The 12,972-nt window shown below is 34.1% G+C and overlaps 1 protein-coding gene across 1 annotated transcript in view; it reads left to right on the top strand.

Annotated features, from left to right (window-relative positions):
• CFAP47 (cilia and flagella associated protein 47) overlaps window positions 1-12,972 on the top strand; it is a 345,415-nt gene that overhangs the window by 174,188 nt on the left and 158,255 nt on the right. Inside the window, exons 46-48 of the mRNA XM_086482089.1 lie at window positions 1,445-1,641; window positions 3,858-4,001; window positions 5,160-5,333. Of these exons, the coding sequence (XP_086338215.1) occupies window positions 1,445-1,641; window positions 3,858-4,001; window positions 5,160-5,333 (515 nt within the window). The remainder of the gene's footprint in view (window positions 1-1,444; window positions 1,642-3,857; window positions 4,002-5,159; window positions 5,334-12,972) is intronic.

Here is a 12,972-nt window from a genome sequence, read left to right as displayed (position 1 = left end):
ACTAATTTATTTCAGAGAGGGTTAAACCTGAGGTGCAATTTATAATCTTTTTGATAGCCTAGTAATGTTAAAATATTAATCATGTCATTCTGTACGATTTGTCTGTTGAACTTGAGCTATTTTTGTGGAGAAAAAAAAAAGTAGTAGTGATGACATAAGGCAACAAGAAAGCTTCAGTCTGGTGTTCATTTTCAGAGAGGTGAGAACTGAATATATGAGGAGGACCACTTTGTGGAATAGAATGAGCAGCATTGTAAATGAAGATTGATTGCACTTTCAAAATTCAGTAGTCATCAGTGAAGATATTAGAACAGTTTGAGTCCTGTTGTCATAAATATCATCAGAAAATAAGACAAATTAAGGAAGAAGAAGGGAAATTCCCCAAGAATTTGTCAGGTGTTCCCCCTCAAAGAGAAGCAATTCATTTGTAGTTTTGTCTGTAAAGTTCTGTTGTGTCATTGTATTGTCTCTGACCTTCCTCATCTTTTCCAACTTTAGGCATTGGTTTCTAAGCTTGGAAAAGAGGTAAAAGAAAGAATCTTTGTTACATATAAAACTACAGTGAAGTTTTTACAGCTGCAGTCTTCCTGTAGTTTTTCAGGTTTCTTAGAGATTCTTGGGAGACTTGGACTGGGGAACTCTTTTTATGGCTGGTCACTGGAGTTCCTCATGCACCTTCACTTCTATTGAAAGTGTCCTACAAGGGCTAGTCAATGGCTTAAAATACTGTGAAAGAGCCTGACTTGCTCTTCAAGAAAGAGCAGACGAAGAACTCTTTGCAGCAGATGCGTTAGACCTGGCTGTGTCAAAGATGGAGAGCATTTGTATTGCTTCTTCCTTACTCTAGAGATTACTGTGGGGAGTTTTTCCTATATGATGTGGGTAGGGCAAATGGGACTCGTCGTGATTCTGTTCCAACTTCAACACTCCTGTCATTTTCGGAAACTCAGACTTTCAATCCAAAATTTTTCATAGGAAAAGTCTAATGAGCAGCTCTCATGAGAACTACTAAACTTAACAGAATTTTAGTCATTGCTGGGGCTACTGTTAGCCAAATACACCGTATTGTCTCTGATATCTCTCATGGTAACTGTTGACAAAAGTATAGTAACTACTCTACTTTTTTGATATTTACAGAAATACATATACATTAAACTTTTCTACCAGATCTAATAGATCTTTTAAAATACTTCTCTCTGTGCAATACTAAAAACAGAAGAAAAATACTGTTTATGTGTTTAAATATACCTTTGTTTAGGAAAATAAAAATTCGGCTGTGCTTATATGATAACAGTCCTAAAATTCTATTGTTTGTTTCAAATTGTTGCACGTACTGCTGGGGAGACTCTCCTACAGTTTATTGGAACTCTCTCCAGATTCTGCTTGTGAATTCAGTGTTTCTGAAAAGCTTTACAACATTGCAATTTTCTGGTTTTGTTTTTAGATAGAAATGATGCAGCTGAGCTTCCTATAAAATTCATTCCTCAGTATGCCGGTTTCTACCACTGTCAGATTCTTCTGAAGTCCTCCTGTGATGTTCGTGTCTATGAGATTGAATGTGTTGTGAATACAGACCATGCTGAAGCAGAGCTTGAATTTCTAACTCCAGCTTACCAGGCAGTGATTCAGGATATTCCAATCGTAAGTTCACTTTATAACTGACAGCTAAACTAAAATTCAAGATTTTAAAAAATTTGACTCCAGGTCAATAGTGTTAAAATGTACAGTTGTAAAATGCACAAATGCATGTAAATACTGACTGGAGTATTATTACTCCAAGTCCATATTGGGCATAATATAAAGCTTGTTGGGAAAAAGTTTCTGGCAGTGCTTAAAGTAAATTATTAGTTTGATGGCTAATTTCTAATGTTTCACTTCTGTCCTGGTCATTGTTAATCTGTTCTTTAATAATATTATCACACTGAAAGTTAAAAAAAAAAGGAGTTGTTTAATCTAGGGAATAAATGTATCGTTTGTGAAAAAAACCAGTGACGTTGAGGAATAAAAGAGAACAACTAGATTACATACAAGTTAAAAAATATGGCAATTACAGTGTACAATCTATAGTTTTAGCATATCTATTTTGTATATGAAACCCTTGACACGTGACAAATAAGACTAGGGAGTGAAAACGGAATGTAGGCTGAAATATCATCTCCTTCAGAAAATTATTGCTCAAATTTTAGAGAACTTTTCTGATTAAAAAAAAATATGAAAATATATAGGGAAGGAGCTGACAAGTTTTTGTGTTCAACATTAAGAATAAATACTTGTGCTATGTATTGGAATAAATATCACTAATGTGGAAAAGGAAGCATCTGATACCAATGGCACTAGAAAATGTTGAAAACAAAAGAATTTAAGACCCAGAATTTTCTCTGTCCTTCTCTTTTCCTTAAAAAAGAACAATTATGGTGATATTTTTCCTCTATCCCACCTTTTGAGACAGTAGATTAGCAAAGGGTGATGACCTGGCAGTTTTAAAGCTGGTCAAGCTGGTTTTCAAAAGGATAAAGTTGTTCCTGATATTATGGAGACAAAAAGCATGAGAATAAAACCATATTCATTTTATCCTCAGCATGAGGTTACCAGTTAATTACTTTTTTGTTTCATGTTTTCTACCAGAGATGATGTAATTGTTGTTATTACAGAATTGGAGACCACAATGATGGAAGTATTTTGAAACACTGAGGCACTGTACAAATCTCAATGTTCCGAACAGGCATGTGTGCTCAACTACTAGGAAATTTACCTCTTAATAACTAAGAATTAAGCATTAATCATACTTATTAATGAAACCTTAGATACACGATACTGCAGGTCTTGTGCCATGTCATGGGGTTAGCTCTGATGACCACAGGTGGTGGCTCTCAGTTTCTGAGGCTGAGATAGCTGAGCTTCAGAGACTTTCAAAGGAGGAAATGAGGACTGAAGTATCATCTCTTTTCCTCTAAATCTCTGATGTTTGTATACCATTTTCCATGGATGAAGATCATTATGGGTCAAAGGATTGCTTCCTCTTTTCATAGATCAGGTCAATTGACAAGGCATGTATTAGGTCTTGAATGCCAGTCTGTTTTCTTTTTCAGATGAATGTTAACCTTTTTGCAGATTGGATGTTTGATCATTTGATGCCTTCCAATAGTAGGAGGCTGAACAGCATTATTTTAGTTTTACTATTTTTATGCAGCATGTATTGCAAAATATCTCACTTTCTACCGTAATCAAGCAGTCTTGTGATACATCTGGATGCCAGATAAATATGTTTCTTAAACAGGCTTTTGTACTATTCAGTACAGACGTTCTTTAAAATAGACTAGTCTCTTGAAAGACCAGTTTCTGAGAACACAGGACTGTAAATACCCCTTTGGAGACAGAGTCCTTAATTCGTAAGCAAGAGTGATCCTGTAATATAGTCAGTGGCCAAATGAGGCAACATATGCTAGTGTACCACATCAGCACTTCAAAGAGGTACACTAAGATTTTCTACAGATGGAAAAGGGACAGAATTTTGGCAAGCAGTAAACAGCACTGTAAAGATACTTCTAAATTTTTATAATGATATATATAAATTCCATCTTGACCATTAGCTATATCATGTACATATACTTCTAATGACTATTCCTGCTGACAGTGTTGCTACTGATAGTAGCATGGCTGCCAGGAATAAGGGATTTATTATCAGCATAATTCTCTTTTAAAATACACTGTTTTATTCTCCCCAAAGGTGCTCTGAGCCAGTACTTTGGGAAAATTAATACTGTGCTCTGATTTGATGATAACTGCAAGTAAAGGCTGAAATGCATTTTAAGAGCTTTGAATGCATAATCTAATTTACATTTTTATTTTGATTGCAGAGTAACATGTCCAGCCAGGACTGGAAACTTGAAGCAATTTTGGAAGGGCAGGGCTTTTATGGCCCTCCTCGAATAAATGTGGGTCTAGGTGAGACAGCTCTGTATCCCCTCATGTTCAAGCCTGTTGCTGAGTGCATAACAATGGTAAGAAGGAAATTAGTGTTAAACATGCTTCTGTCAATAAAATTTATATCACTGTCCAAATTATAAAAGTGCTTAAGCAGTTACTAATATTAAGCATCTGCCTGAGAATCAGAAATTGAAAGATCAGCTACTAACTGAAGTAAAAAAAACAAAGGAACTTACTTTGCAAAGCTTAAGATTAGGCATGGTAGATTTCCCCACCACTCTTTATTTGCGCTCTTATCAAACCCCCCATTTTAATGAAACAACCAGTTACTTCATAGAGATTCTGAACTTTGATCTGAAAAATGTACATTGTGTTAGCCTGAATTTAAACACATATAATAAATTGTATTTCATTACCTAAGTAATAAAGTACTTATGTTGAGTATTTCTCATTGCATGCATATGTCAGAAATTAATTTGGATTGAGTACTCTGTTTCATACCATAATTTCTGTTACAAGTTAAGCCACTACTTAGAAGCTGCTTTTGCCATCGGAGTAAACACTATTCTGAATGCTAAAATGAAGAGCAGAGCAAAGGCTATGACACCCTTAGCAGGAAGCAGAATATGTATTTTTGCCAGAATATGTATATTAGCTCAGAGATTTTGACTGCAGGTTACTGTTCAAATGTGGGAATTATCAAAGAGAGAAAAAAAAAATTGTTCTGTGAAACATTAGTAATCTTTCTGCGTGCATTACCAATCAAATATAATGTAGTTTAGGAATCCAGTATTATAAAATTACTAAAAGGCAAAAGCCCTGAATCCTTTGATGCCAAATAATTATGGAGAAATTTTAGTTGAAGGACAGATAGAAATGATTGAGAAAGCTATATTTTATATGAGGAATAAGGTTGCATGAGAATGTATTTTCTTGGATATTTGTTTTCCAGAAAGAAGCCAAGAAATATAAAATCTAGAAATATGAAGGCTATATATTAATTTCATAATTTAGAAAAATTAAAAATAGAAGATTTTGTTTCTATAGTTTTTTTCTCTGTTTAACTGCAGAATTTACTTAAGAACTAGAAAAGTCAACAGGAACACATTCTTGTGAGCATGCTTTTTTGCCTGGATTTAAGATTAATAAACTAAAGGAGTTGGTTTGGCAGCCAAAGGGGACTTTTACAGTGCTGAAATTTCTTTTTTTTTTTTTTTCTTTCTTTGTCATAGGGAAAGCTTATTCTGCGAAATGATACAACTGGCACTGAAAACATCTTTAGCCTCAAGGGAATAGGGAAGAAACCTCTGGCACAGGGTTGTATTGTGATAGATTGCCAAGTAAGAAAGGTCACTCAAAAAATTTTATGGGTGCCCAATTATACCAAGAACAAATTAACGTACAAGGTAAATTTTTGCAATAATGTGACAACTAATTTTCTATCCAAGGGCCTACAAGCTATGTATTACAATAGTAAATATTGTTATAATTGCAGATATACATGTATCTCATGTATCCATGAGAAATTGTATCTAACTCTAGTTTATAGTATATGGATATGTTTATAGTCAGGAAATCTGTGAGATAGTGAATGATTTTACTGTATGTTCCATGGAAAAAGATTTCTTAGGTTTTTAATCTGGTTCCTAAGGGAACAATGCTTCTACAATTGCACTGTGTTCATTTGCTAGTCTTGCCTCTCTTCCTTCTCTGGTCTGAAACCAGTGTTCAACTCCATCAGTTTCGAAATCAGAGAGGGTCTTGAGAATTACAGGGCTCCTAAAATCTTCATAAAGCTTTGGAATATTGCAGAAAAAAGACAAAAATTATTATCCTACTAAGGGAGAGATTGCATCAGGAGCTCACTATATGTTTCTAATGGCCTAATGGCCTGGCCAGTCAGTGCTTATGTTTCTTGGAACAAATTATAGCAGTTAGTGTCTTATGCCCAGCTGTTGTTTCAGGGATGTTGGAGGAAGTTTGGAATACTTTGTGTGTTTGCTGATGGGAAAGAAAATTCAGAGGAAATAATAAACTGGAGTTGCTGAAGGGCAACGGGTCATTGGGGAGATGGAGTAGGAGGTGCTGAGGCAGTTGTGATTTCTGTGGAGGGACATAAGATAAGAATTCTTAGAAAATACATTTTCTTTTAGTTTCCCTGCTCGGGAAGATCTTTTTACTATTAAATATAATATTTGTTATTTTTCACTGTTTTAGTTAAATATATTTTATAACTGTATTTACACAAACACATTTTCCCATTTGAAAGCACTGTTGTATTACTCTAACAGCACGATTTTCTTACCATTTATCTTGACTCCATGTTTAATTTTAAAGTGATAAAAGTATTTCAGTATTATTCCTCACCTTCCTTATCTATGTATAGGACCCCATATCATGTGTCAGCAGAGGCAGAACGGGGTAGAATTTGTCAGTAGGGCAAAAAAGACGACTTCTGCTTTTCTTAGCTGCAGAGAAGGTTCCTAAGCAAGAACATCTTGGACCTTGCTCAACAAAAACTATCTGTGACTCTATTATGGCATTTGAATCTAGAGTAGATATCATCTAGATACTATGGCTGTGTACTATTTTCTAGGAGGGCTCAATCTATGAAAACAATGCAGGAGAGCATGCTCTAAAAATTGTCAGCAAATGTAAATATATATTTTTGAACTGAGGGGTTTGAGTGTTGGGTTTTTGGTGGGTTTTTTTTGTAGTTTTTCTTTTAGGGGAAGGAGGAAAAAGGGGCGGATGTAGCTTGTAGAAGATAAAATCAGAATAGTTAACTAGTGTGGAATTGTGAAATGAGTGAGCTTTTCTTCTCTGCCTTGATTCCAGTAGCACCAAATGCTGCTTTACTCAAAATGACAGGTGCTGGTAGAGAGTGACCTTACCTTATTTTATAAAGAGAGATCATCTATATACCAGCAGCACTCTTCAGTTGGTTAATGGGAATTCACGGCACTGTGACATCCTTCCTTAAACTTGCTCCAATTCTTTTACTATTACAGGAGGATTTGCATTTAACGAACTCTGTATATCGTAAAAAGGTCCAGCTTCCAATTTTTTGACTCATTATTAACCCCCCTAAACAAAGTAGGAAATGTATTTTTTGGGCATCACCAGCTTTGACATTTTTCTTTTCAAAATTCTTAGCTTTTTAGATTTGAATGCGTTTACATTTCTAATACATTTGTACTATTATCTCTGAAAGAAGTGGATGTTTTTGAAAGTTGACAACAGAACTATTTCCTCTGCTTTCCCATTTTGTCTGAACTCAATATTTTTTTATGCCAATGAAAGTGAAAGACACTGAAATATCAAACTTCAAAATGAATACTTTAAAATTATTAATTATATGTCTTTTTCAGAAACATTGTGTTAAATGGATTTATGACAGTTGTAACTATTTCATGGTGACCTGGGTCTGATTAAACTTTGACCTTCTTGAGGGCGTTCTCTGGGTACCAACATCTGGTATTTGGGTTTTTTCTTCTGCTTGGTTGGTTGTTGTTTTGCTTCATGCTTGTATGCATGTAATACATTATAATTATTGTAATAATACAGTGTGAATAGTGTATTTTCTGTATGCTAGGATTTTACCCAGAAGTTGTTGCAGAGCAGTTATTGAAGCAAGGTGCACAGGAATCATTGGGAAAGGCATGATGACAAAACCTAGCAGTGTCTGGAAACTGTGTCCTCAACAAAGCAAACCATATTAATTTGTTCCAGCACTTTCCAGCAGATGTCATATAGTGTCTTGTGCTATTGCAGTGAGTGAAGATCATTTACTTGATTTTAATTCCAAATGGTTTAGTCTGTAAATTAGGTTTTAATCAGTAAATCCAGAATACGATGACCATTATCTATAGTTATTAGGAGAAAGGGGAAAAACTCCTCTGAGATGAAACTGTGACCAACGACCTTGTTAGACATGCAAAATAAAACTTTATTTGCTCAGAAGTGTATAGCACAAAGGGCAAAAGGAAAAAGAAGTGATACTGATTTTGTTGTCGTTCATTCCATGCTACCTGATTACTGTAATTTCTCTATAGTCTGTTGTGAAGCAGAGCACAACAGACTGTGATTTTGCCTTTGTCGGTGTTTCTGTTGAGGGCAGTTGCTAACAGCTGAATAACTCCTCCTCCTTTTTAATCCAGCATCTTTGAAATTTTACCTTGTTGACCTTTAGCTAAATTGATGATGAGGCAGAGGAAATCTTGTCAGCTTTGGTGGAGACAGAACAAAGATAATCCAAAAAGTAATAGCTTACTGAATTATTTACTGAAGTAATAAAGCTCAGCCTATATCAAGAACGGTATAAGATGTGCCAGTAGCTGTTGAGCATAATAATTTACAGGCATGTCCATAAACAATTTACTGCACAATGAGTACTTAGCAACAAGTAATTTAGCTGAATTTAATACTTGGGTAATATTGCCTTTGAGGGGTAAATTTAGCTTCACTATTACATTTTAATAGCTGATTATATTAAATTATAAACTTAATAAAAACTCATTTCATTAAAAAATTAATTATATTGTATGTATGCTGCTCTGTTTCTCAGTATTCACTGTATTTATGTAATAGCCCCAACCAAAATAAGGGTACTACTGTGAAACTGTCTATTTAAAATGAAAGTTAAGTCTGGGAGGAGGAAGGAGGAAATAATTCTTTTCTTTTTTCCATTAAGAAAGCCCTCTTCCCTCTGAATAATGCTTTTCCCATTTCAAATGTGTATATATAGAGTGATGATGTCTGGAGCAGCAATAATGTTTGTATGTGTGGTTTTCTTCTTTGTGCAACCATTAGTATGTATCAAGAGAGTTGGGGAGGGAAGAAGTGCCTTTGGAATTCAGTGGAGGTCATGTGCATGACTCGTATCGGTTTACCTTTAAAAATGCTAAGGAAAACACTTTCAGTGCCCACAAAGCTTTCCATGATTAAAAAGACAATTTCCATAAATTCCCTTGAAAAATGTGAATGTTTTTATGATCTATTTTCTACTGATTGATGTGTAAACCTTAGGGAAATACTGACTCTATATTTCTAGGGGATATTACAACAAATAGTTTTTTCTTGTGATTAACTTACTCATGGGTCTGAAAAAACATGACAACAGAATTCATAAAGATTTTGTGAACATATAACATCAGCCAGAGAGCACATCCTTATCTGATGCAGAATTAATAGGAGGCTAGTGACTGCAATGTAAGTGGATTTTAGTGGCTGTAAAATTAGATTGAAATTATCCTACAAGTGTAGGAAGTGTAAAATATTTCTATAAAAATCCAGCCTGACAGTCTCATGACAAAACTTTTTATACATTTTCTTTCGGTTTTTATATAAAAATCAGTCTGCTGGATATAAATAATTGTCTGGTGTGTTGATGGTTGCTCCTAATGACACCTTTGACAGTAACTTTAGCTATGAAGCTGCCTAATTCTTCCAAGGCTTGGTTTAGCAGTAAAAATATAAAACAGTGTTACTGTTTTTCTCAGAGCTGTTCAAAAGATGTCATTACAGTGTCAGCTGACATTTTTGAAGTTATGCTTATTTGGTTATTCAATTCTGGAAAAAGTGATTATTTTTTTTTTTTTTACTATGATTTTGAGGATTGGCTTTCCATTCCTATTAATCTTAAATAGTCATATTACAGTTCTGCAGAATGAGTTTTCAAACTTGTGACTGTCGTATTAGTTTAAAATTGTAACATTTTATGAATCTGTTACATTTATACTTTCTGGCTCTGTGTAAATAATGACTTGAGGTATAAGACAATGGAGAATGCTGTCATTTAAAAATGAAATCCTTGGGGATTGATTGATTTGAGCAAATTTTCTGCAGGGTCACAATGATAACTTTAATAATAATTTTGGTTTCATTGTGGTATTCTACAATTCTTATTTTCTGAGTGATAGTGAAAGGATGTAACATAAGTTGTGTATGTTTGGGGAAATTTGTGGTTACTGAAAGCCAGAATTTCTTCACTGAATTATTTATAGTGATTGCATGATAAACATTACGGCAACTTGAACAGCTTGGATGTTTCTTAATTATGTCACACATTCATTCTAACAAAACCTGTGCAAGTAAAGCATCTAATTTTGATGAGGTCTTTTTTTTCAGGACTGATAATGGTATGTGAATCCAGGCTTTAATATAGAAATTTTATTGGAATTTCTATTTCATTTCAGCTTACTGTGTTAGTTCTTTATTAGATTTTTTTTTTTAAATGAGTAGTACCAAAGTATTTTATTAATTATCAACACAGTTTTACATTACACAATATAACTAACTTTATTTTATTGTGAAATCTTAAGAAAAAGTGAAAGACAATTTATTTTAATAGTCTATCAAACTCCTTTTTTCTTGTATTTTCTTAATTAAATTGCACTGTGTGATGGAGCTTGGGCTTACACAGCCTTCTAAATAACTTAAACCTTTTAAAAATTATATATTGATTATTTACTATTTATTTGTTACACTATTTCCTGATTGATGGAAAATTTTATTAACGAAGAAAAGTATTCCTCGAAAATGTCTATGTATCTTTGTAAATGGGTATAATTCATACACGAACTATGAGAAGAATAAATTTATATTTTTCGAAGACAATAGGCCTGCTAGGAAATAGAGATAAGCATCGAAGTGGGATTTTTTTCTTGTCCTCACTTACACAGTTGAAAAGTATTTCACACATTAGGTCACCTGGTGTATATTCTAATGGTTATGCCCAGAAGTGTTTAAATGATATTCAAGAATGGAAGAACTACTAGTAAGAAATTTTTTACAAGATAGCACTGCTATCGATATGATTGTTTTTTGGCAGTAAGATGCTCACAAAGATTGCAGTGAGAATCAGCAATGTTACATAGACTGCAGGTGCTTTAAATTGGTCAATATTTTAAGAAACTGCAATTATTCATGCCTGATAAATTCTGTGTGTGCTTGTGTATGTGTAGATGCACCTATTTCTGTCTTGAAAATACTGTGTATGTATATATCTATGCAACCCCACCCTTGATATGATTCCACCCTAAAGGGAGCTTAATTTTTTTATATTTAATGGGTATGAAACACAAAATTTCCTTTGTCCTGTGCTACTGTTGTCATGAGAGCACTTATCCCCAAAACATTTCCAGTTAATGTACTTCACACCAATATTGTTGTTAGGTACAAGTTCTTACACTTTTCTAGTGTAGAATCATCCCTAAATGCTACAGTTTCACTATTTTTATCTTGTCATGCTTATATCTATTCGGATACCTTTGAGGCAAGACTTTTGTCTTTCAGGTTTTCTTTGATCATTCCTAAGTTACAAAGAGTTCTTTGAATGCAAGACTTCTTTTCTTAAATTCCAGTTAATCCATCTGTAATTGTTCATCGTTCCCTCCTTGCAAATTAGTACAAATCTTAATGGCCTGCATCTCCCACTAACTGGTAGACGTAATTCCATATCTTGACTCATTTTGGACAGCTTGTAAATTTGAAGATTTTTTTGTTGATGGAAGAGCCCCTATTTAGGCCCTATTTTCATACTTCAAAAGTTATTTGCTTAACAATAATGACCCATATTAGATTTTGTTAGTCACATTCAGGTACCTTTGAGAACATGATTTTGCAGGTTATTATAGGATGTAAGATTATATAGTGCTACATCTGAGACTAAAATTGTGTTCTATTTTTAGATATAGTCCTCATAAAAATGCATTCTAATAAGAAACAGCTATCTCTCTAATAATTAGAAGGAAGTTGACTTAAAGCTTACTGTTTATAAATACTTTCTTTGCTTTGCTCCAAGCTTTCCTCTACGCTTATGAAATCTTTGCAAGAAGTTATTCTTATCAAAATCTGAAATTTCTGTACTTTTTCCTATGCATACTTTTACACTCTCCGTCTTTTTCACTTTCTAAGTGTTCTTGGATGTATTGTTGTTATGTTAATATATGTGTAATATATCTAGTTAAGCAGACAGGCATTACACAACATTATGCCATACTGGAACCTCAAATGTCTGTGAATATTTCTCATTAAATAGGATTCTTGAAATGAATTCTGATATTAATATAAATTGCCTTGTGTACATGTGCAAGTGTGGGCATTCACATTTAGTATCCATTTGCCATCGAGGTTGATCATTTAATCAGTCTTAATAATACAGTTGATAAATCACATGGCTATCAGAGCGAGACAGTTCAGTATAAGGAATACATAAAAGATAACTAGCAAGTGATGTCGGTTACAACCATGGACCTCCTAAGATGTTGGAGGTGGGAGATGATACTGTTCTGACCACTGTTTGGAGACTGGAGCTCCTAAGGTGTGAATAACTTAAGTAGTAGAGACAAATAGGGTTTCTTATAAAGATAAATGAATAGGAGTGATTCATAAGTGATAAGATGATGAATATTCATATCAGTAGAAACAGCGAGGAACATGGAGAATACTAGTGAGTTTAATGACTGCAGTAGAAGATGTGACAGCAGACTAAGGACAGTGTTATGTACAGTTTTTAACATAGATTTATAATGGCCAGAGAAATATTGAAATGACTATTTCCTAGGTGCACTTTAGAACTCTACTCTAATATTCATTATAGTCAGTATTTGATCCCAAAAGGTTTTAGAATGTGAACGTGAATGAAAGAAAAAGATATAAACATTTTTTGTAATCGTGGTCACACCTGTAACAGTGTAAGAATCCTTTCTGTGGCTATCTGAGCAAATATCATCTTGCATTTCCAGTCATTTAAGACAGACCAGTGTGAAGTTACAGGAACAGCCAGGAGTAACTGGCGATTAGTACTTTCCTCTGGGATTAACTCCCACAAGATCAGTTTACTGCAGAATCTTGACTTCCAAAAGCAATGGGAACTGTGATATCCAAAAGTTCTTACTGTGATCCTAAGCACATTCCTACCTTCACTCTAGATAGTACTTAAGTGAGACTTTAGTCCGTTAGTTTTTATTTACACTGGATTCTGGCAGCAGAACACAATGGAGTGAACATGAATTTGTTTAAGTTGTTTCCTTTCGAGCTTAA

Source organism: Leptosomus discolor, chromosome 1, assembly GCF_034619465.1.
Source record: "Leptosomus discolor isolate bLepDis1 chromosome 1, bLepDis1.hap2, whole genome shotgun sequence".
NCBI classification, from domain to species: Eukaryota; Metazoa; Chordata; class Aves; order Leptosomiformes; family Leptosomidae; genus Leptosomus; species Leptosomus discolor.
Note: the sequence above shows the minus strand (reverse complement) of the source record. Positions and strands in the feature narration are given on the sequence as shown.